At 36.8% G+C, this 25,658-nt stretch overlaps 2 protein-coding genes across 2 annotated transcripts in view; both read left to right on the forward strand.

Annotated features, from left to right (window-relative positions):
• The window catches only part of DST (dystonin), a 300,486-nt gene that overhangs the window by 167,002 nt on the left and 107,826 nt on the right, over positions 1 to 25,658 (forward strand). The window contains exons 33-44 of the mRNA XM_085324897.1: positions 676 to 838; positions 1,233 to 1,316; positions 1,406 to 1,513; positions 2,573 to 2,671; positions 7,280 to 10,051; positions 13,341 to 13,475; positions 16,082 to 16,170; positions 16,914 to 17,049; positions 18,135 to 23,792; positions 23,996 to 24,142; positions 24,297 to 24,512; positions 24,691 to 24,837. Coding sequence (XP_085181023.1) covers positions 676 to 838; positions 1,233 to 1,316; positions 1,406 to 1,513; positions 2,573 to 2,671; positions 7,280 to 10,051; positions 13,341 to 13,475; positions 16,082 to 16,170; positions 16,914 to 17,049; positions 18,135 to 23,792; positions 23,996 to 24,142; positions 24,297 to 24,512; positions 24,691 to 24,837 — 9,754 coding nt within the window. The remainder of the gene's footprint in view (positions 1 to 675; positions 839 to 1,232; positions 1,317 to 1,405; positions 1,514 to 2,572; positions 2,672 to 7,279; positions 10,052 to 13,340; positions 13,476 to 16,081; positions 16,171 to 16,913; positions 17,050 to 18,134; positions 23,793 to 23,995; positions 24,143 to 24,296; positions 24,513 to 24,690; positions 24,838 to 25,658) is intronic.
• On the forward strand, positions 10,058 to 13,332 carry LOC146584372 (desmoplakin-like). The gene has a single exon (XM_085324905.1). The coding sequence runs from the start codon at positions 10,641 to 10,643 to the stop codon at positions 12,528 to 12,530; it is 1,890 nt and encodes a 629-aa protein (XP_085181031.1). The 5' UTR covers positions 10,058 to 10,640; the 3' UTR covers positions 12,531 to 13,332.

Genomic DNA, 25,658 nt, shown 5'->3' on the forward strand with positions numbered 1-25,658 from the left:
AAATAAATATGTTCAGCCATATTTATACAGTCTTTTAGGTTAGCTGTATTTATATGATTTCTAAAGTAACTGTATAAGGAGCATAAAAGCAAAACTGATCAGTATTTTCATCAATACTGAAAACACTTTCAGGAATTAAACAGCACTGTCTTTCAAGTCAAAAAAATGGTTTAAAAAGAGACTTAGATAAARAGGATCATTTGCTTTAGTGTGATAGAGTATCTGAAAGCTTTGGTTTTAGTGTAACTACAATCRTTCTGTGAGAGGCAGAGAAACTATGGTGAACCACTACTGAGCTCCAGCACAGCCTTTTGCCTTCTTGATTCACACAGGCCACGTTTGAAACACTTCCACTGCTCCTAACAGTATTAGTTGATGTTGCAGAAACCTCCTCTACAGCATGCTTTGGGATTACTGTGTTCATGGGGTTTTCAAGCTCATTAATGGAGGATATGTGCAGGGTTTCTTCTGTGATAGGGTTTCTCTTGGGCTTCATTTATGACAAATGAAGTTAATTTACTRTTTACTTACTGCTATTTTAGTATGTTTAGTGTACTAGATAARGTAAGACACCTGAAGCCTTTAAGGCTATATTTGGCTTAGTTGTACTTTGTTTACTTTTTATCTTTTATGTTTATCTTCTCTCCTTTGGCATATCATCTAAAATTAAACCAGGCTGCGTGACTTAGAAAGTATTAATAAATCTCTAAAATACTACAAAGATACTTACAATTCACTGGATACTTGGATTCAGCAAGTGGAAGATACTCAGAGAAAGATTCAAGAAATCCATCCTGAAAATAGCAAAGCATTGGCTAAACAGCTGAACCAACATAAGGTATGAAAGAGTCCTCATTGTAGGAAAGCACTGATGTAATGACTGAAGGAGAATTAAAACATCAGCAGAACCCAGTGATGCTAAACTCAACAGCTCTGTCTTGCAAGAAGGAAACGCATCTTAAATAAAAGACATAATAAAAAAATTRTATACCTGAAGTGATATAATCTTAATTTTTTTTTTCTGTTCACTCGCCAAATATTAAACCTGGCAAGGTTTTTTGGCTATTTCTCTGCTGTAAACTTAACAAATCCAGGGCATAGACTCGAGTGCGTAATTACCTATACACACATGGAAATGAACACACTGTGTAAGTTCTTTGATGATAAYGCTAATATATGTAGCCATACAAATGTTTTTTTCTGATGATGATTTATATGTGCATATTTTACAGATGCTGGTTTCTGAGATTGAAATGAAACAAAGCAAAATAGATGAATGCCAGAAATATTCAGAACAATACTCAGCTGCTGTGAAGGTAGTAAAAAATTACATACTTAGAATCCTTTATCTAATGCCTGTATCATGTAGAATACTGATCATTTTGTGTATTTTATCATTTTAAAGGACTATGAGTTGCAGACTATGACCTACAGAGCTATGGTTGACTCCCAGCAAAAATCTCCAGTGAAACGCCGAAGAATGCAAAGCTCATCAGACTTCATTATTCAAGAGGTAAATAGATTTCTTGGGACAGAAAAACCTTTTCTTTTCTTTCTTTCCTTTTTTTTTTTTTTTTTTTTGAGCCTTTGTTTAAAATAGAGGAAACAGAAGCATGGAATTTAGGATTTATTAATGATTCAGAGTAACCTAAGCATGATCTTACTCTTCACAGGTATATGCTGTGATAAATATACTATTGGACATTACRCAGTGTTTAGGTTTATAAGAAAGATATTGCTGTTGATGAATACCCCCTGCCCAAAGTTACAAAAAGTTTTTTGAGAAACGTACAGCAGTAAAACTGTTTAGAATTACCTTTGAGTTGCATCTTGGTCTCAGCAAAGATGAGCAAATGCAGGGAGCAAACTTGCTAGATCTGGACACTGTGACGGATTCAGATCATCCTTCAGCCTCATTTGCGTGGGAAAGGCAAATTGTCTCCCTGCTGACTGTCAGCACTGCTTGTCCCTGCAATGACATGCTCCTACAGGGAGCAAGAATCAAGTGAAAGTGACTGTGAAATCAAAACATTTTCTTTTCTGTCTCATTTCTTCTCCCTGTGGTCTGTAGTTTTGTTTTCATTCCCTTACACTGGATTGGAGTTGAACTTCAGAATGGACTTTTCTGAAGCCTCTGCCTGGCACAGAAGCATCAGTCCAGCTGATGTCACTTGGGCACTTCTGTSATACTGTGACCCAGCTCTAATCCTGCAATGTGCATTATAAGAGATGAGTTACARAAGATCCCCATTGGTTAACATGGTTATTTCATTCGGCAGCTCTTCCCTGCCACCAGCTGTGGCCGTAGGATAGCAGGGCACTTGCCTTTAGAGCTAACACAGGCCATAACCGGTCTATGCGTTAAACTAATTGTTCTTAGGATATGCGTGTGCTGGTGCAGCCTTTTGGTGACGTTATATATCTCTTGTGACTTTGCAATCAAAATCAGGATAGGTTCTAAGTTGCTGTGTATCACTTCCTTGAAGGAGAATTTCAAATGCTCTTTACACTTCACGGCATTCAGTGTCAGTAAGAGTGTTTCCTCTCCATTTCCTTCTTTGTTTCTTTGCAGTTCATGGATTTACGGACTCGTTATACTGCCTTAGTGACCTTGATGACCCAGTATATTAAGTTTGCAGGAGACTCTCTGAAAAGACTGGAAGAGGAGGAGGTAGGTCACCCCCTTAAAGCCAGTCAACAAAACAAGCAGAAAGAACAGCTGGGCAAACCAGGAATAATATACCTTTTGGTACTGGTCACAAARTTAGCCTATAAGTCTAAAATTCCTGATATACTGCATTTTATTTGGGAATGTAGGAGTATTAGATTATACCATAATCATTCATGTAAGCAAAACCATACCATCCTTACATTTTACCAGTTCTTCCAGATAAAAGGATCATATAACCCAMTAAATTTTGCTGGARATGTAGTTACATGTAGTATATTTTGATGTTTTAATATCTTAGGGCTTGATCTCTAAGATGAATGCAAATATTAAGCTGAGGGTGAACTCAGTATGCATATTCTGTCTAAGCSTTAATATTCCATAATATGCATACTGGACCACCTACAGCATATAAGGAAATTCTTGAAACAAGGGGATGCAGTATCCTCTTAATTTTTAAAGTTTCTTTGACATATTTAGATTTTTTTCCTTTTCCTCTTTTACTGTATTAACTCTTAATACTTAATATTGAATATTTTAATGAGAGTAGGTTACTGAGGTTGAGCAGACAAAAATCACGCAGATTAAATACTTGCTGCAGGATCATTGCTCCAAATAATTAAAAAAATACATTTAAGTTCTGCACTTTCTTTGCAAGCATATTTCTCTCTGACAGTGATCATATGCTCATTCTTTAAGGATTAGTGTTTTAGAATAATCTATACACTGTGAATATATCTATATATATAAATAAATTACATATATATAATTTTCTATATTTCTGTGATATATTTCTCTATTATCAGAGCATAAAAGAATATATATTTTAATGTCATTCTTAAGTAAAAAGTTGAATTCTTAGAGGAATKTTACATAATTCTGGTGCTATCTTTGTCTTTATTCCATTTTTTTTTTTGCTGGTGATTACCTCAGAACAAACCGATAACATAAATAGTATGTCTTTGTATATCATAAGGTAGTAAAGCCTACAAGTTGAAATACATAAACCTTTCTCAATAAGTTGCATTATAACTTTGGATTTAGTATAGCTAATAATACTAATGCTGTCATAGAAAAAAATTGAACCAAAATATTCAGGGAAGCCAGCATCCTACAGCCTGGCATCATGTTGTGCAAGAGCAAATGGAATCCTTTAAACTYTTGAGTGTGAGTCTGTTCTAAATCTCCAGAACTGCTTTTTTTTTTGAAAAAAGCTAAACAGACAAACAGACAAAAGTGAAACAAAGCAACACTCCAAAGCTCTAAATCTTTGATAGCTTCTTTGAAGATAACYTAAATAGGTTTCCAGTCTCAGCTCAGTTTGATGAGCTGTAATCAGGGCAGCAAATAGGAAAATGAACAATCCTTTTYGAAGGGGGAATAATAATAATTTTTTCTGGGATCAGAACTCTGAAATCTCCTGTGATCATTCAAGATTTTCTTCTGTGTCAGTCTTTCTTCCTAACTCTCAGTAATGACATTTAGCATAAAGACAAAATAAGATCCTTTCCATGAAATCTCAATCTAATCCATGTGCTGTCATGCTCAGAGTTTGCCAGATAAGAGCGGAAACCAGAAGCCCGAAAATTCAGCTGAAGTCCTTGAACATTTGGGATGTAATGAAGTAGTTGAACAAGGAGAGAAAAACACGTCTAATGAAAGCTTGATGGATGTGGAATATTTGCAAAAAGATAACTTTTCCAGTACAGAAAATAAACTAGAAATTCACAGAGGAGAATTTGAGGTAGACACATATGATAAAATCAAAACTGATAGAGCATTAAAGCAATTTTTAAATTTCAGTGATCAAGAGAATGAAATTAATGATAACACAGAAAACAAGCTACGTACAATGCAAGGGAGTATTGTAGTTTTTGGTAATCAAAATAAAGAAAAAGAAAATGGTAGAAAAAATTGTTCTGTTTCAGCAGTGAGTAGTTTAAGCATGAATAATGATCCYGTTGAAATGTTAAATCAGCAAAGTGTTAATGGAGTCAACCAGAAAACAGAGGAAATGTCAGAGAAGTTATCTGAACTGGAAACAGTGCATAAAAACAATGAAAAAGAATTTTCACGAAGGTTGAGGAGCGATGTTCCAACAAAGGAAGAATCTGGGATGCAATCAGAAACTGATTCTGAGCTAAAAACAAAGAAAGATGAAGTTATTACAAAAACTGGGAAGCATGCCCTGGATATCAGCCCATACTTGCAGCAATGTTTTTCAGCAAGAACACTTTCTGAAAGTCAGCATAAAGAAAATTGCCCTTCAGAAAGCAGTAACCACAATACCTTAAGCTCTGAAGATGATGAGTTTCAAGAGTGCGATGAAAAAGCTGACTCTTTATCAGCTGTAAGGTATGCAGCTCCTTTAGAGGAAGTTGCATCCTCCTTCAGAGAACCAGCAGTGCACAGTGGAAATGAAAATATAGTGAAGTTAAGTTCACAATCTGTGAGCAGCCCAGGTGTTTCTGGTAGTGATGAAAAGGATACAAACACAGTGCCTGGAACGTTTCTGGATGAAAGCTGTTTCATAACAGAAATTAAAATCCTAGGAAAATCAAATCTAAATCTAGATAAAGCCAAGAGTAAAATTCAAGGAAGTTTGGATATTTCTTCAGGAAACATTGTAGAGAATCAGCACATGGCAGAAGTCTCTCAATCGCAAACATTAGATTTTGAAATGCCACCAATGCATAGTGATTCCAGTTTAAGTATAGAATTGTTGGGAAATGCAGTTGAGCTAAATGATAAAATAGCCCCCTCAGAATTCATTTCTGGAGGAGAGAATTGCTTTCAATTTTCAGAACATGGATTAGGAAAAAAGCTTTTGAGTCATGATGAAAAATTAAGTGACAAGGAAATGTTGCAGAGTAAAATTTATGGTTTGAGCAACATAAATTTAAGCATGCACAAGCTGAGTGGAGAGAACAAATTAGAAGAGGGTCAGAAATGGGTAGCTAGAGAAATGGGGAGTAAAGATAGAAGTCATAGCACAAACGAACTTGGAAAAAACAGCAAACTCCAGAAAATAGTTTGTGAAAATACAGGAAATAAATACTCAATTGAAAAAGAAGAAAGGCCAAAAAAAAATGTCAGTGATAATGAAGACAAAAGGAGCACAGATATTATTAAGGTACCAGCGTTTTTATGYAATGCAATTGAAACAATTAGTTTAAAAATGATCCTAAATCAATGTAAATCAACATTTGAATCTCAAAATATGTCAAGATCAAGCTGATTTAAAGTTGATTGAACATAATTTAAACAATGAACATACTCATGATGTAGTTGCTGTACATATTGAGATGCTAAAATGATTTTAAGTTCTTAAATATTTAGCAATATGTTCCTTTTGTACTACTATTTAATTGCCATCCTTTTCCTGACCCAGCTGATGCTCAGCCATGCTGATTGAAAATAATGGAAGCTAAAAAAAATATAACTTGTAATAGTATCTGTGTCTTCAGATGTCTTTTTTCAAGCATAATGTATTAGCTATTGTGTCTATGAGAGTATAAAAGGAGATCTGATAAGAAATTAATCTAAATATTTCATATCCTGTGGGATCTATTCAAAATTGTCCACCTGGAGGGCCAGAGAGAAATATGGAGGAAGTAAAGAAGCTGCCTTTGCATTACCTTTTAGGAAATAAGTTTTGCATCTCATTTGAAAAGTCAAGCAAATTTGTTGAATTTGAACTAAGACAACATTTTGTTTATTTGAAAAAATTGCTATAATTTACCTTCATGCCGTATTCTGATCACAGGAATGAGAGTATGTTCTGAACTCATGTTAGTTCACGTTTGGTAGCTAATGCCATAACAGTGCTAATGAAGATGAGGTATGGATAGTTTCAAACATGGTGGTGGTGGTGAATACRCACCTTACTCGTAGTGTTTTCCTTGACTTACCAACACATGAAGACTACTAGCCTCCTGGTTTTCACTAGGGTTTACTATATGCTAGTTACTGCAAGTTAATACTTCTGACTGTGTCCACCCTGTGGAGGAGCTGTGCTCTTGTAAGTCCTCTGCTGTGGCTGAGGCACTGTGTGAAGCATGCTGCAGAGCATAGATGTACTGGGGTTTAGATACTTCTCTGCTGGGAACAGATGCACCTAGACTCTATCCTCTRGATACCGTTTCTTTTCTTGGAAGTGATTTCTGAGCTGCTTTTGTGTTATTTTTGCTTGCAAGCATTAAATACTTCCAATTCCTACTAAACTAATCCAGAAATGGTAGACCACTTTCTCCTTRCCAGTACTTGCACATTTTGTTTGGCTCACTATTTGCTCTACCTGTTTGTTTGGAGAAAAAGCACATGCAAGCTGTTGTTTGACTCTGCTAACTGCTAAGAGGCATCTGACTGAAGTGAGAGTCTTCAGGACTTCTCTTTGTGGATGTCGTTATGAAGGGTTTCATGTTTGGCTAATGGTTACTTCCTGAAGCTTGCTGTGTCAAGAGAAGGTGATGGTGGTGGGAACTGCTCGTCCTACTCTCTGGACATACGTATATATATGAGTAAGTATTTTCTGCTCTGCTTTTCAAAGAGCCTAACGTTTCATATCTGTATTACAAAATGTAGATTCTAACTTATTTTATTCTTTTACAGATTTTAAAGAATAAGGAAGCATCAGTGCGTGAAGCATATTCAGATCTAATGGCACAGCAAAATAGCACAGTTGATGAGAATAGAAAACTCATAGGAAAGATAAAAACACTAGAGGAGATGTTGGAGGATATGAAGAAACAAAAGTTCCAAGTGGAACAGGAGCTCCCTAAAGTGAGGGAAGCTGCAGAAAATGAGCAGAAGAAACTGCAAAAGGACATGCAAGAGATCTGTCTTCAGAAAACCAAAGCTGAGCAAGAGGCAAAACAGTGTCGCATAGATCTGGAGAGCCTTGAGAAAGAGAAAGCAGAGGCAAAGCAGGAGCTGGAGCATGTGAGGCAGCTTATTTTTCAGGCAGAGACTCAGAGAAGTATACTGGAAGAGAACCTCCGAGCTTTTCGAAACCAAATAGAAGAAAGCACCTTTACTAGAAGAAACCTTGAAGAGCACCTAAGAAGRAAAGATACAAATCTTCATGATTTAGAGCAACAAAAACAATCCTTAATGCAGGAGCTGAAGAAAAAAACTGAAGGAGAAGAGAAACTTATGAAAATAATAAAGCAAATGGAACAAGATATTGAATTTAAAGGATATTTATCAGAAGTAAAGTTGCAAGAAAAAGATCAAACTGGATCCAGAAGAAAGGTTGTTGAAGGCAGGTACTCTGCARCTAGAGAAACTATCCTGCCTACTTACACATCTGGCCAAGGCAGCCAGTGTAGGACAGATTCTGAAATTGCTGATTTCCAGAAGAAACAAGAAGCAAAAAAAGTAGAAGAGCTTAAACAAAAGATAGATGAACTAACTCTTACCAACAGAAAAGCTGATAAAACTATTAAAGACCTGAAATATGAACTGAATGCAATTGAGCTTCAAAAATCATCAGCAGAAGAAAAGTCTCGTTTATTAAAAGAAAAATTAGATGAAGCCAACAGTGCACTTAAGTGCCTAAAAATCAAGTTGGAGGAAAAAGACCAGGTGGAGCAGGGGTATTTGCAGCAGTTGAAAGAACTGGAAAAGCAGCTGCACAGAACAACAGATAAAGCTGATGAGGTGATGCAAGAAGCTATAGATCTTAAGAAAGTTAAGATGAACTATCAAGAGGAATTGAAGTCTGTCCAGCAGGAAAAGATACAACTGAAAAAAGAAGTAGAGGAATTAACTAGATCACAGACAAAAACTGAAATCATTATAAAGCAGTTAAATTCACAAATTGGTTCACTTCAAAAAGAGAAGATGGCCGCTGAATACAAGACACAGTCATGCAAAGGAGAAGCAAGCAGTCTTCAAGACCAATACAAGAAAATTCAGGAACAATTGCTTCAAAAAACAAAAGTAGAGAAGGAAAACCAGCATGAAATTCGGATGTTGAAAGATGAATTAGCCAAAAGCACTCAGGCATCAGAAACATTGAAACAAAAGATAGAGGAGCTTAATAAATGGAATACTGACACAAAACTACTCATGAAACAAATTCAGTCTGAATCGGAGAAGATAACTCTGGAAAAACAAAGTATTCAGAGGAAAAATGATGCATTGAAAACACTTGCAGATGGTTTCAAAGAGCAACTGCGTACAACAAATGAACAGTTGCACAAGCAAACAATAATTGAGCAAGAATTCATATGTAAAGTCAAAAGCCTAGAAGATGAGCTAGCAAAAACAAAAGGCTTAGTCAGTGAATATAAACAAAAATATGATAAACAAAGTGCTTCCACCCTAAACGTTAACCTAGAGGTTAAAAATCTAAATGCACAAGTGAATGCTCTAACTATGGAAAAGACAGTGAATGAGCAGAAGATACGACTACAACAAGCTCATGTTCAAGAGCTAACTAGTAAACTAAAAAAATTGCAGGATGAACTCCACCAAAAGACTCTGGATGAACAAATGGCACGTAAAAAGATGCTTCTGTTTCAGGAAGAATCCATTAAGTTTAAACACTCTGCAGAGGAATTTAGGAAAAAAGTTGAAAAATTACTAGAATCCCATAGCATCACAGAAAAAGATATTTCTGGCATAAAACTAGAATGTGTTGCTCTTCAGCAGGAAAAGAATATGGCTGAGGAAAACATCATGTTGTACAAGATGCAGATTGAAGATCTGCAAGAAAGACTTAAAAAATGTCGTGAACAACTACAGCAGGGGAAGCAAGCTGAAATGGACTATCACCAGAAATGCAGGAAGCTTGAAGAAGAATTGGAAGTGCAGAAGCGCATGGTTGAGAATTTGACACAGAAAATGGACCTGCAGGCCAGGGAGAGTGAACACAGACTTCTTCAGTTTCAGAATGAAATTCAGCAAAATAATAATATCAAAGATTCGGGATTTAAATTGAGCTGTGAGAGAAGAGGAAATGATTTCAATTACCTGAATGACACCTCTGCTAGAGATTTTGAACAACTCAATGCACATGCAAAACCTAGCTCACCTTTGGTAAGGCAGAAACAAGAGAGATCAGGTTTTAAATCTGGTCAAACAGAAGAAAATACAGTGTACGTGAGTGCTGACGATACGATACCAAGAGAGGTCCAGTTCCAGTTGTCAAGAATAAACCAATCATTAGAAGAAGATGCAAGTCCACCATCTTTTACAGAGTTTGTTTCTCAGACAAGTACCCAGTTCCAGATAACTTTTGATAAAGCAAGCCAAATTACTGGAATATCAGAAATAGATAAATTAAGAGACATGAACTTACATAGTTCCAGACAAACTATTAGACGTGGAGACGACATGAAGCATGAATTAGGATTAGTAAAAATGCATCCCTTGGAGGTATACACTACATTTTGTGAACATTTGCCTCCTTAGTGCTGGTTTTACTATTCTTTTGTTTTTAGAGGGTTTTTTTTAGGTATTCTTTGTAACTATTCTGTATTCTTTCCTATGCTCTTGTCTTGGTGAAGGGTGCCCCTTCGTTCTTACACTACACAAAAAGATTTAAACCTCTGCAGCAGGCTTGTTTGTATATATCAAGCACATTATTTATTTTTAAATATTTGTGCTCAAAATAGGAATTCAAATACTCCGTCGCACTGATAAAGGTCAAAATTAACCTTGATTAACGACACTGAGTTCATATAGCAACAAACACAGAAGAATTATTTTTGCTTTGTCGAGCGACATTCCTGTTGTTGAATAAATATTTGAAATGGCAAATACATTTCAAAACTCTAGCTAGCTGTATTTCTATGACTTCCAGTGCTAATAACATCTCTCATTTCTGACTCCTGTTCACGTTCTTCCTTCTGTTTCTCTGGTGGTGGATTTAGGATTGAGTTATGTGCAATATAGTTCTACAGATACTTTTCTCACTGTGTCAAAAAATTCCCGTTTACAGATAGTGAAGAACGAGCAGTATGACATGCATGTTGAAGTTACAACATTAAAACAAGAAAATGACAAGACTTTTGGTAATGAAGAGAGAATGTTTGAGGAATGCAAAACATCTGAAGGGTTTAGGAGAGAAGACTTTGCAAAGATGAGTTCTTTCTTAGGGGAAGAGATTCTGAAAACTGATGATGCTACTCAGTTGGAATATTTTATGGGGGAATATGATGACATTAAATTTCAAGGTCTCAGACACGATGTAACTGCCAGACAGTTAGCTGAAGTTAAACATTTGGACAGRCTCACAGTTGAGCAGCTCCGCTCAGGACAGAAAACTATTGATGAGGTTCAGAAAAGTCTTGACAAGTTTTTAACAAAACCTACAGCTATAGCTGGGCTGTACCTTGAATCCAGCAAAGAAATGCTCTCTTTTGCTTTAGCAGCAAAGAGAAAAATCATAGGAAAAGCATTAGCATTAGCATTTTTAGAAGCCCAAGCAGCTACTGGTTTCATCATTGATCCCACAACAGGTCAAAAATTTTCTGTTGATGATTCAGTTGTTAGAGGGCTTGCAGATAGCGGATTCAAGACTAGACTGCTTGAGGCAGAAAAGGCTGTTYTGGGATATTACTGTTCTGGTAAAGTAATATCTGTGTATCAGGCTATGGAAGCTAGACTCCTAGAAAGACAAAAAGGTAAAAATATCCTTGAAGCCCAAATTGCAAGTGGGGGAGTCATTGATCCTGTAAGAAGTGTTCGTGTCCCACCAGAAATTGCAGTGCAGCTTGGCTTGATTAGTAACACAATTTTAAAATTTTTGCATGAACCTTCTAGTAATGCAAAATGTTTTCACAATCCAAATGACAGGAAAGCTATGTATTACTATGATTTGCTGAAAATGTGTGTGTTCAGTGTAAATAGTAAATGCTTTCTGCTTCCAGTTGGAGAAAGAAAAATAAGCAGCCCATCAGCAGAAAAAAGTCATAAAATTTCTGTAGTAGACATCAGAACAGGAGCTGAAATGACTTCATATGAGGCTTACCAAAAAAAYTGTATTGATAAAACTACGTATCTCGAGCTTTCAAAACAGGAGTTTGATTGGAAAGAGTCTACATGTTTTGATTCCTGTGGGAATTCTTTTCTTTTGCTTACAGATCTTAAAACTGGTGTACAGTTTAATATTGAGGAGGCCTTAAAACAGGGTAGAATTGACAGAGCATTAGYTGACAGATATAAGGAAGGTCTCATCACAGCTAATGAATTTGGTGATATTTTAGTTAGCAGCTCTCAAACAAGCAAAGATCTAAACAGTCCTATTGCAGGATTTTGGCTTTCTGAAACAAATGAAAGAATTCCAGTTTTAAAAGCCTCACGCAAAAATTTGGTAGATAGAATTACGGCTCTCCGATGTCTTGAAGCTCAAATCAGTACAGGAGGCATAATTGATCCATTCACTGGGAAAAGGTACAATATTTCGGAAGCTTTGCAAAGGGAGTTAATTGATGATGGCTGTGCAAAGCAAATTCAGCAGTGTGAACTGGTCTTTACTGGGATGGTTCACCCTAAAAGGAAGACAGTTATATCAGCTATTGAAGCTATGAACGTAAATGCCCTAGACAAAGAAATGGGTGTTCGCTGCCTGGAGTAYCAGTACTTGACTGGTGGGTTGATAGATCCAAAATCTCATTCCAGATTATCAATGGAAGATGCAATTAAGAATGGTGTTATTGATGCTATCACAGCTACAAAGATGAAAGRTGAAAAATTGTATGTTAAATGTATAACATGCCCCAAAACAAAGAAGAAGTTAACCTACAAAGAAGCTTTAGAGAGAGCTGTTTTYGACTGCCACACTGGGCTACGACTATTAGAAGCTGCTCAGCCCTTGAAAACAGGAATTTCTAGTCTTTACTATGCTTCGTAATGGAACGAAGATATTAGTACTCATTTTGGGGCCTAACCTAAAATCTGTTCTGATCAGGGAAATGATCTCCATTGACCTCTGCAGAAAATTATGAATAGTGTGAATTCTAATAGGGAATTGAATTACAATTATGTACCCAATTAAAAAAAATCGTTTGAAACAAAATGTCCTCACTTTTAGCTCTGATACAGGGAAGGGCTTAAGCAAGTTTTCTAAGTGCTGACATATTTCAGTTTGTTAACAGGTTCTATTACTGGACAAAAATAAATTATCCTCTGTGGAAAAAGATGAAATTTTCAGCATTTTATTCATACTGTCTTTGTTTCTGCAGGTGTAAAAGCAGTATATTCTTCCTAACTGTAATTGAGTAATCCATGTGCATAGATTGCAAAATATTGATATCTTGTGCTGGTTGTACATATGCACATTTGAGGGTAATGCAAAGGCAGCAATTCAAAGATACTTTATATGCAAACATTGTTTAGATTTTATCCATTGAGTAATGGCTGGGAAGCTAAGCTTTTTCTGTAATATCAATCATTTTATAATGACTGTACATGTGTATGAATAAGCACCATAATCATAATCTTTCCAAATCTTTTGGAGGAATTATTCTGTTAATGTCTATAATTGCATGACATTTTTGTTCCTACATCAAAATGTCATAGTAATGCATGTGGTGAATAAAGAAATTCGGAAATTATGGTTATGTAGTAATACTGGCATTGTGATAGAATTGTGTTTCTGTGGATGTTAATGTTAAATATCTCAACAATTTATATGTTCTTTRCAATTCGCGTTACTTATCAGAAATCAATGGAAGAAGAAAAGAAAGAACATGTTGAGAAAGCTGGGGATTTACTGAAATGGGTGTCAAACCTCAGCAAGACACTCAGCAAGGAAGAAGGAGAAAAGGCTGAAAAGGCAGACTTGCCTAAGCAGCAGGTACACAGATGTCTTTTGATAGAGTACCGCTTCCTCTTTTCAGCTCTTTGTGTTGATTAAAATGCATAAATATTCCATAAATACTTTTGTTTTCTCCAAATCAACATCCATGTTTCACTAAAGATGACATTTCACGCTTGGTTGTGAAGAGTGTGTTAGGTAAATGAACATCAATCTTTAGGGACACAAAGACATCTTTGACAGTGCAAAATCTCATTTTAGAGAAAGCATTACCCTGCACATCGTTACATAGCCTTGGTACAGGGACCGTGCATCCTGCCAGGCCAGCATTTCATCTGCTCCCTAATCCTGCTACAGTTCAATGAACAAGSCTGGTGCCTTCCACCCAGGCAACATGAAGGAGGGAGCTGGCTGGAGGGGCCCATGGGCCAGCTTTCCTTTTGTTGACTTTTTAAAAAGTTATCTTGAGGGTTCCTGTTATCAGTGGCTCATGAGGCAGTAGTTGAAAGTCTGCAACTGGACAGATRTTCACTTCTCTTCAACACTAAGAGAGAAAGGGAATTTAAAGGGTATTGACTAAGCCCTCTATTATCACACGAGCCCACAGGCTGCTGGGGTGGCCTGTGCTATCTGCCTTGTATTTAACAGATATGCTGCTGCTACTGTTCTGTACAGTTATTGCTCTGACCATAAATTTCCATTTGTGAAGTTCCATATCACTTCAAACAGCACCACATCTAGAGGTGTTGCATAAAATAACTTAGTAAATATCTAAACATGATTTCAGTAAGTAAAGGTCTACCTGCTCACTGATCAGTAGAAAAATTCAGATACAGGGCTGAATGTATGGTCATGCAAATTTTATTTTGGCCCATCTTTCAAGCAGCCTCTTCCTGAGTTTGTTTTGGTTGTGCACATTGGTGCCAGCCAGAGCCAGTGGAGCGGGATGGGTAGAAATGATGATTGCAGTGAGCCAGGTCAAACCCCTGCAGGCAGTGACAGTGCTGCCAGTCCCAGCCTGCTGGGTACTCATACAGGCTCTGCTCATTCTGTAGTACGGAACCACTAACTTCTAATACTACTTCTGTTACTGAGTTTTTTCCTATATTTGTAGGAGGAAGTGCGTTTTTATTGATTTGAAAATATATTTAGGACCAAGATTTGCAAAAACCTTCAGCATTGGCCTTTTTTTGCTGTTGTGAAAGACAACGGTGAAAACCTTTGTGAGCATTAGGCCAGCACTCAACTCTTTAAGAGTATCTCAGCCAACCACAGTAGCTMTGAATAGCATCTTCCCATCTAGCTTGAGCCCTCAGAAAGTTACCCATGAGTTTAGCTATTTGACTTTCTCTCTCCTGCCTTGACTTCCTCTCCTGGCYGCAGGGGAGACAGACATTTCCAGATGGTGTTTCCTTCCGTTGTGAAACTGGCCTGTGAGATAGAGGGTTTTAGTAGCCTTCCAAAGGTGCTTATTTGTGTGTCTCTGCTGGCTAGCGCGGATGCCTTGATGTATTTCGTAGTGACGTGCAGGACTAGTGATTTGGTTGCCAGTGTTAGCTGAAAGAAGTTTCGCACGCGGGTTTGGGTTTTGTGGCTGTGGAGCAGAGAGAGAGGCTGGTGCCCACAGTGAAGGGGCGCACAGAGCAGCCACAGTGTCCCCATTGCAGAGGGGAGCTCCCGGCCCCAGCTGCTACCTYGTGCCTGCTCAGATCTTTTTATGTTACGTACTACGCTTGCTCTCCATACTTCTGTCCAAGGTATACTGATGGTGGGAAACTGGCCAGAAGGTGCTGTCTGCAAAGGGAGAGTGTGTTTAAGGTTGCTGTGCCTTTTGGTGGCATGAACACGAGGACAGAATGTGTCATGTCATGTCGTGTCTTTTACCCACTTGAACATAGGACCTAAGCATTTTCTTAGGGTTTTTTAGCATCTGCATTGCACTCATTCCAGGCTTGTTACGCTAGCTTCCAGACTTCCACTTGATACTTTGCATTTTGGTCATGCAAAAGCAAAGGTAGCCCTTTTGTGTGAAGAAACTGCAGACACTTATTCACGGAAGCTCAAAAGCAAAGGTGAAATTCTTGCAAATTCCTCTACTGGAACTACTGCTTTAATGGGAATGACACAGAAATTATGACAGGGAGAATACTAACAAATGCTTCTTTTTTTCTAAGTATCTCACATTGTGTATATCTGTCACTGAATTTCATGAATAACCCTACCCGTCTGTAGGGTTATTATCTCTCATCCTGGTGAACAACTTCTGGAGTATGATTATTGTATTCACGTCTCTCTAAAATCTCTTTAAGCTGTGTCAACTATAGTCAGAAATGATTTTAAATGATTGTTACTGTAAACTTTAAGCAAATAACATTTTAACGTCAATTATATTTGTCTTATCCAATAGTTCTGTGATACAAGCAGCTCTTTAATGCAAAGGCTTTGTTCAAGGACTTATCTATATGTAAAAGATATGACTTCTGCCAAGTAAATAATACAGTATTGAGAATAGGCAGTATTTTTTAAAAATACAAGTTCTTATATTGTACAGTTTTGTGTTAAGTAGGAATGTGATGTTGGCTCTTTCTTTTTTTTTCAATGTGTGTGCTTAGCTAAGTCTTGAGCATATGTTGTTTTTTCTTCAGATTTCCCTGGATGAAATGTCAACCAAGAAAGAACAAATAGCTGAAGCTCTGCAGACTACTCAGTCATTTTTAGCCARGCACGGCGACAAGTATGCCATTTTTATGCTTATTATTTTTCAAGTAATGTAGGTGATTTGAATCAGCACATAATGTTTGCTTAAAAAGAACTCATATTCTCATCTTATAATGCCTATTGTATTCTGCATGTAAATAAGTATGGCAGTTGTTTTCTCAGTTTTATAATTTTATATTCCCATTTTGGGAAAACCTCGATTAGGTTTTATTTATTTTAAGAATATAATTAGGTTTATATACTTCTGATCATGTTAAAAAACATTAGATAGCAGCTTTCATTTGAAATCAAAATAGTTAACAGTGATAGTAAATTAATATTTGAACTRTGTATCAAAAGTTTCATCTACCTCTGAAATCAGACTATTTAAGATATAAATTACTGAGATTTTCATGAATCTGTGTTCTGTTCTTGTCTTGACTGGTAAATAGTAGACAGTCAGAGGCACAGGCAAATGATAGACCATTGGCTCAAGTGATGATTCAAAGTAAATTCTTGATGAATTTAGCCTTTTTTCCTGTAAAACTACAAGCAGATTATAGCTTTCTTGAACACGTTCATAACTAAGACGTATTTTTTCTACCACTCTTTTATAGTATGTACTAAGTCAAGAAAAGTATATTTTTTCCTCCTTTTTTTAAAATAAAGGTTCACATATCACTCACTGCAGTTTAAAAAATACTCAAAAGGTATCTCCTTCTCTCTSTGTCTCTCTCTTTCTCTCCCTCCCCTTTTTATTTATTTATTTATTCTTAATAGAATGACAGATGAAGAGAGAAATGAAATGGAAAAGCAAGTCAGATCCCTCCAGGAGAGTTACAGCTTATTATCCAATGAAGCTTTGAAACAACTGCAGGAAGCACAGTATTTGAGTGATGAAAAGATGGAAGAAAAGGTAACAAAATGGAAAACTTACATTTCAGGCTCTTTTGAGTTTTACTACATGTTTATGGAACAGTACATGAGTAGTGAAGGAAGCAACTGTAATTAACAGCGTGTATGGAACTTGAGAACATGATTTAATTTGACTAAAGGTTTTATGTACTTGGTATGGTATACTGTGTGATCTTACGTGTGCATATGAACATTTTGCTCATCAGGTTTTTTGCAAACAGCCTTAATACTGTGTGCCTTGCATGAAGAAAGATAAACAAATCATTCATCTCTTAACTCTTCTTTTAAAAGCCATTCTTTGACTGCTGGTTAAGTCTGTGTTTTGCTGCGAAAATGACACCATAAAATAACATGTTAATCTCTCCCACATATCACTCAGAAATGACCCAGAAGTTATTTAACCACAATTTTTCTTAAAAATTAACTGGGTATATAGATGGGACCACACAGAGTGTTTAGCTCTGAGATATTACAAATACGTTTGTAAATGGATCTCAATCTTAAATATGGAATTCTCTAAAATATGTTGCAAATGAATATTGTCATACCCATGCAGAGGCAGGGGGTGTTAATTTAGTTTAAATCATGTTGCCAGACTGACTACACATGTCCATGCAAACTAAATGCTGTATTTGGTGCTAGAATATTTGATTCCATATTGTTGAGTGTATATACAGAAGTGCTGTATGCTGTAAACATGAATAGCATGGTGGTTTTGTATCACATACTGTTTCCAAATAGTCTAACCTTTCACAGACATTTAGAGCATGAAAATTTGCCTTTCAGGTATATGCTATATTTGCTCACTCTGCAATCATCTATTCTTCTTTCACTAACCCTATTTATGTATGCAAAGCATAGGTTTTCAATTCACAGATGCATGTTGATTTTAAATCTTTTATCACATCGTGTGCTGTTGAATGACTGACATAGATCACTTGCGCATTTGAGCTGCTAACATTCACAGCATTCCTCCAGTCCTGGTAAGTACATGTTTTTATGCTTAACATGCTTTTAAAAGCAAAAGAAAATTTAAAATATATAGTCTAAAAATAGTGATAGCTATTCTTTTATATTCCTTTTTAGGTGAATAAAGTCATTGCTGGTATCATTGACCAAACGACTGGAGAAGTCCTTTCAGTCTTTCAGTCTGTTTTAAAAGGTTTTATTGACTATGGCACTGCAATTAGATTGCTTGAGAATCAGCTGATTCTATCTGGAATCATTTCTCCAGAATTAGGAGTATGTTATGATCTGGAAGAAGCTAAAGCTCATGGCCTAATTGATGAGCAGACTCTGTTGGAATTGCAGGAATTAAATAATGCGAAGAAGCTTATTTCAGAATCATCACTAATAAATCTTCCAGTTGTATCAGCTTTAGATCAAGGTCTAATTTCAGAATCTTTGGCCATTAAAATTCTTGAGAATCAGCTTTCAAGTGGGCACTTGATTTTGCCATCTACTGGAGAAAACCTGACTTTACAGAAGGCTTTCCAGAGGAACCTAATTCCTCCAACATTATATGCAAAGCTTCTGGAAAGACAAGACACATGCAAAGATCTCATAGACCCTAACTACACTGAAAAGATTTCCCTTGAACAGATGGTTAATAGAAGCATAATACATGAAGAAACAGGGTTAAGACTCTTACCTGTGAAACCACAAGAAAAAGGCAGAATCACATTCAAATGTGGAAGGAAGATAACTGTTTTGAGGGCAGCCCATGAAGGACTCATTGATCGGGAAACAATGTTCAGGCTGCTGGGGGCTCAGTTAATGTCTGGGGGTATAATTGACTCTGACTCAGGGAAGCGAATAACTGTGGAAGAAGCCATGAAACAAGGGATGATAGATCAGGACACTGCTTGTGGGATTCTCACACATCAGGTTCAGACTGGTGGAATCCTTTGTTCAAATTCAGGCAAACGCTTGACTGTTGATGAAGCTGTGCAGTGTAACTTAATATCATCCACCAGTGCATTACTGGTATTAGAAGCACAAAAAGGCTTTGTTGGCCTAATTTGGCCTCATACTGGTGAAATATTCCCCATATCCACTTCTTTGCATCAAGGGATGATAACAAATGAGCTGGCCTTCAAAATACTAAATGGAAGGCAGAAAATAGCTGCGCTTTACATTCCAGAAACTTGTGAAGTAGTCAGTCTAGATGAGGCTGCACAATCAGGGGTAATAGATGTCAATACTGTATCTGTTTTAAACAGTGTGATTTTACCGGATAAAATGCCTAATGTAGAAGAATTAGAATCTCCATGTAAAAATGCTGCAAAATGGTTATCAACTTATGAGCCTCAGCCATCTGTATTTCATGACTATCAGGAGGAACTTGAAGGTTCTGGCACAGAAGACCATGTAGGTCATAGTTTGGACCAAGCTAAGAAACTATTCATATCTTATCTAATGGTAAATAGTTACATGGATGCAAACACTGGAGGAAGACTTTTATTATATGACGGAGAACTGCAAGAAGCAATCAATACATTATTAGAAGGTGATGCATACAATACTGATGTGTCAGAAATGGAGTTTAGTGACAAATACATAAGCCCCAAAGAAATTAATTTAAAGTCAGCTGGCAATGTCCACTTAAGTAATGTCACAAACAATGTCCAGGGTAATCTTTCAGGTGTTGAGAATACTTCTAATGGCATGAAATTAATTCAGTTGGAGGATTTGGAGAATAATAAAGATTCGCAAGGAAAAGACATTCATATATGTAGACCTGATGTTTGTAATGCTAGTACCAAGCAATCAGAATATACACAGGAGATTTTGTTAACTAAACCTGCAGAAGTTAAAAATGTAGTAGGTAGTATTCAAAATTCTGTAAACAAAAATGCATTCTCTRAGAGTCTTCTGGAGTATTCTGAATGGACAAAAGTAGAACTGTGTAAGCCTAAGGATCAGAAGGCAAATTCAGGAAATATTGAAGGATATCTTCCAAATGACTCAAACTCAAACCTTATTTCAGAAATAGAAGAGGAAAACATACATGTGCCAGGCAGTCTGGATAAGGAAAACAAGAATTATAAAACCCTGCAGAATACCTCGTGTGTGAATGAATGGTCAATTAATGAAATTCAAAGAAGCATGGAAAGGTGCACAAAATGTGGGCTTCACATTTTGCAAACTGATGACAGCAGAATGTTACTTGAAAACAGCAAGAAAGATGACTTTCAGAGAAGTCTTGGTTTGTCTGTCAATGCAGATATTGAATATAGGCTTCCAGAAGAACTTTCTAGTAAAGAATTAGGAAATCAAGCTGTTGACATGCTGCAGTTTGAAGATAATGGGTATAGCAGGCAACCTCTACAGGACTACCCTGATGTACATAACAGGCTATCCCTAGAGGATGTTGACAGTTCATCCTTGGAGGACTGTACTGATGTGCAGAATAAGCTGTGTCTAGAAGACAGCAGAGACATGCACTACAGGCCTTTGTTAGGTGACAGTACTTTTCGTCATGATGGACCACTTGTGGGGGACAGTAACAACACAGCACAAGGGCAAACATTAGAAGACAACAGCCTTACATTTGAAAAGTTACTGCTGGTTGACAGTAGTTCTGATTCATCACTCGGAGGGAGCGACAGCATCCCGCAATTTGAGAGTAAACACTTGCGCTGTGAATGTGATGAGGTAGCCTCTGAAGATGACAGTTCTCAGACTGATGATGATGATGCCTATGAAACTCCTCAGGTTGATGATGAGGACAGTGATGTCTACCACACTCCACAAGTTGATGATGATGATCCCTATGACACTCCTCAAGGTGATGATGATTATGATACCTCACTGTTGGGAGATGATGATACACCAGAGCCTGATAATGTTCCCTTAGGTTTTCCAGAGGAAAGATGTGGTCCAATAAATCTGAGAGAAGAGAATGGGTCTTTTCAAGACCTTCCAGCTAATGCTGGAGAGAGGGGTGTAGATCTGGCAGGTCTACCTGAGAGCATAAGTACAGCTTCTGCAAGTGCCAGAACTTTGGAAAACTACCTTGAGAAGGAAAGGGAAAGACCAGGGAGCTTTGAAGAGAAGAAGCTAAAACTACCAGTTACTCTGGAGAGTGAAGGAAATAAGGAGGGAGGCCTTAGTCCCTTACTAAAGATGTATGGGGCAGAAGTACAAAGAGATAGAAATGAAGAAGGTGAAATGAAAGCAGAAAATGACGCCTGTGAGGATGAACCTGAAGGRACTGAGGAGGAGGAGGAGGATTATGATTATGACTACATGGATTATGATTATGATAGTTATGACAACTCTGACACTGATTCTGACAGTGATGAAGAAATCGATATTTTTTACTCACACCATCGATGTAAAAATATAGGTGACCAACTGGACCAGCTGTTAACTCCTTTAGGACACGTAGAAAATGGTGATGAAAATAATCAAAATATTGATGACTGTTACCGTTCTTTAAGCACTATGGCAGGGGATTGTTTGCAATTCCAGTCCAATGGTGGGAATGGAAAACTGCCCTCTGGAAAATGTAAAACTGTATCAGATGTTTCTGAGGAAAGATGTGTTGCTCTTACACATACAAGCAAAGAAGAAAGACAGCAAGAAAGAGACAAAGAGTGTGAGAATTCTGTCAAGAGTAAGCATGCGTCACAAGATATTAATGAATGTAATCAGTCTGAAAATGCCTTTGATTCTAAATGGGTGTCTTGTAAGAATGAAGAAGATAACAAAACACAGTTTAAGATTCCAAGTTTTCAGTTTGTTGATGATACTGTGACATCTGGTGCTAGAGTGACAGCCTTCCTAAACACGAAGCAAGCTACAGATGATGATGAAAAAATTCAGACAAATTTGTTTCTTCCAGAATGCTCTTTACCTATTCATAGCATGGATAGAAGCAATACTGGTATCATGCCAGTGTTGCCTTCAAATCATGGGCAAAGACAAAAAGAAGTAGTATTTGTGGGGGAACAAATGTTAAATGATATGGCTGGTATGGAACAACTGAAGGAAAGTGCATCCCAAATAGACAGTAAATTCCTTGGACGTGTGTCTCATGTGAGTGATGGTGATAATCTGTGTTCACGTACTGATCAAATAGAACAAACCACAGATAGGAAACGTAGTCAAATAAGTTTTGAAATTCTTAAAGAAAATACAAATACAGTAAATATTACAATGGAAAATGATATTCAAGAGCTAAGTAAAAGTCCCATTCATATCGAAAGCCTTGGGGAAATATTTGATGCATCAGTGATTAAAGCTGATAGAGAAACTCCTGTTTTAAGTAAAGAAAAAGTAAATGCAGATCAAGCTTTGCTTGATACTGGAGGCGATGTGAAATCAGATGACATTAAGAGATATTTTAACCTTTCCTCTATTAAAGAATGTGCAACAGGTGTAAAAGCAGAAAGTAATTCAGAATTGGATAAAGCTGAATCCTGTTGCATTATAGATAGGGAAAAGGGGAGAGATCTGCAGAACGAAAAGGAATTTCTGCTGAAGGACATAACTGATACAGGAGAAATGCATTCAAGTGAATTAAACTCTCACACTCACTCCCTTCCCCTGAAAGTTACAGTAAAACCAAAAGAAATTGATATGCCCAAGGAAACAGTTATCTGTCAAAAGACTGTCAATGTTCGTAAAGGCAGTTCAGAAAATAACAGCAGCAATGATCATGAATTTGTCCTCATAAAAGCAGATGCTGCAGGAAGTAATGAGAATGCTAAAGCATCCGGGGACGGGGTCGAAGCGGTACTTTCTGCGAATCGCACCCATGCTGCTGATGTTTCTTCAGTAGCTCTGAGCAGCATGGGGGGTGGCTTGGTTAATGTTGCCCATGCAGAATATGAGGCAGTGAAGAACTCAAAGGGAGAGAATTTCATGGTCACTGAGACTTCTTCCTTTGCAAATGGTTTTGAAAAGCAAATGTCCATGGAGTCATTACAAAAGGAAATGGAATCCTGCAAAGATTTTCAAATAAAGGAAGATATTTCACAATTCCCAGAAATATCTGACACACTAATGGAAGACCTAAAGAATATATTGCAAAGCAAATTGAAAAAAGGACATGTTTACTACAAGCAGGAGGGTGAACCCCTAAATTACTCTGATATGAAAGTTTTAGTGCAAAATTTGCTTACAATGGTTAGAAGCACACAGCTTGGGAGTGACACATCTCGTAAATCAGATATAAAGCAAGCAAGTGATGATCTCACAACYGCATTAACGGTTACCAAACCGTGCGTAGAGCTGAAGGACTGTGATGCTTTTTCACTGCTTTGGCTTGATGGCAGAAGTCCTGACCTTCTTCGAGATATTCTGAAGCAGGAATCCTGCAAACAAAAGACGGATGATCCAGACGAAATGAAGACTGAATTAGACCAAGGAGTAAAGGCTTCTGTTCCAAAATTTACTGCTTCTCAGCTTGGGCAGACTTTTCAAATCTCATCAGGAGATGAAAGCACATATAAGTTAGAGGAGCTGATAAGTGGTTTGCTTACAAGCTCACAAGTTGCTGGTGTCACCATAGAAAATGATGATAAAGGCAAAGTAGATGGGCTTTGTACTCTTTTCTCAACAGAACAATCAGTGTTTGGATCAGAAATTCCTAAAGAGAATCCGATGGAAGATGATACAGTTTTTGCTTTGAAAAGTGACCAGGAGCATGAGAAGACAACCAGCCTTTCCAAAGGCTTGACTGAGCCTGTTTGCAAAACAAAAGAAGCAATCCTAGAAGACAACCCAACTGGCATGGTAAGTAATAGCAACTGGTATATGATCTATGCCCTGTGTTAAAAGAATTGCGTGAATACTTTAAACGTTCAAAATAATTGAACCAAAAGAATTGTTGAAAAAATAAATAATAAATTTAAAAGAAATATAATTAAGGTTTTTTTATTTCCTGGTTTAAAGTCTGTTAATTTAAAAATCTTTTTCTTATGGAAACTCATTTTCAGTTCAGTGGAGTACAGCAGTGTTTAAAGTTGATGGAGAAACTGCAGAAGCATTTGGCTGTGGTTCAAGATATGAAACGCTACCTATATAATCAGCAACCTATTAGTAGCAACCTGGAAACACTGAAAGATGAACTGGAACAATTAGAGGTCAGTAAAATGGGCTTCATACTTGTCCTGCAGTAGTGCGTGCTAGCTAAGGTTGTTAGTTAAAAAAGAGAGATTTTAAATATAATTAAATTAATTTGGATTTGAATGTTTTTCTTGCTTAGTAACAATGTATTTTGTGTATTTCTCTTTGCAGTCATTTGAATCGGAGCTGGCTACTTTTGCCATTATCCTAAAAAAAGATATGAAGCTGACAGAAGAGTTTTTAAGGCTTTCTCATGGAGATGTTTGCAAAGAGAAGCTTAAAGAGCTAAAGATAAGCTATGACTGTTTGCAGGAAGCATTTTTGGAGGTCTGTGATATGTCTTCAAAACGGGCAAAACAAATAATCTGTGCTGTTGACTCTGAAATGGTATGTTTTTATGAGTATACATTTGTGTATTTCATCTCAGTTTTCTTCAAAGTAATTGAGCTAAAAAGAAGGCTTTTGTTTTATCTGAATATTAAATACATGTATGAGTCTATTTAGTATGATGGAAAATATAGGTAGACTACAGGGGCATAAATAAATATTTAATTTCCCTTTCTAGTCTAAGCTTGCAGTTTTACACCAGCAACTTTTAAGCAAACTGCAGAGCTATTTGGACTGGATCACAGAAAAAAGTAAAGTTGTGAGTGACTTCATAGTGAACACTAATGATATAGAAGACATGAAGCAAAGTTTACAACTCCTCAAGGCAAGTATTTTGTTTTTTTTTATGGTAGGTGTTGCTGATTCTGGTTATTACAAAATGTTAGTCAGTTTTTTATAGCTGCTCATTTGCTTAAACAGACAGTTAGACCTGATTGCTTAAAACAACAACTACTTGATGATCCATTAAAAAAAAAATATTGCTGATTTGCTTTCTCTCCTTAAATTTTTTTGATAGAGTTTGGATCACTATTGGCTATTGGTTCTGCTTACATTAGTTCTATTAAATCTGATCCTTTTTGGAAATCTAGTTACAAATATTGTTACAAATATTTCAGTTGTTAAAATTATGTCTTAATGCCTAGGATCCAGATTCTCTACTGAAGTTTAATTACCTTCCTAATCAATTACATGTGAGTATTTTACAGAAACAAAAAATGAGAAAAGACAAAAAGCCAATGAAAGGCTTCCTCATTACACGCTTCACTGAAATGAGTCATGAAAAGCAAATCAAATCAATTTTAAGTAATGTTCATACACATATGTATGCATGAATGGTAAAAATGAAATTATTTTTCTGTGCTTCAGTGGTTGTAGCAGGCATGGTGATGTCATAGGGGATGCACAGGTGTAACTACAGGCAGAATTTGCCACACTGCTGGAAATGGGGCATGTAATTGTGGAGTTAAGGACCGGAATGCTTTCGATAAACATTTTAACATTTCTAGGTCTTCAGATTGGTGTTTTATAGAGGTAACCTGCCATTTAAGTGAACATATGCTCACTATAAATCTTTCAGTGCTGAAAGTCAGCCTTCCCTCTCAGACATCCATGAAAAAAGGAAGAAAAAGAGAGGTTCAAGGTCAC

The sequence above is a fragment of the Rhea americana genome, unplaced genomic scaffold (assembly GCF_003343005.1).
Source record: "Rhea americana isolate MKP2758 unplaced genomic scaffold, rheAme1 scaffold_94, whole genome shotgun sequence".
Taxonomy (NCBI): Eukaryota; Metazoa; Chordata; class Aves; order Rheiformes; family Rheidae; genus Rhea; species Rhea americana.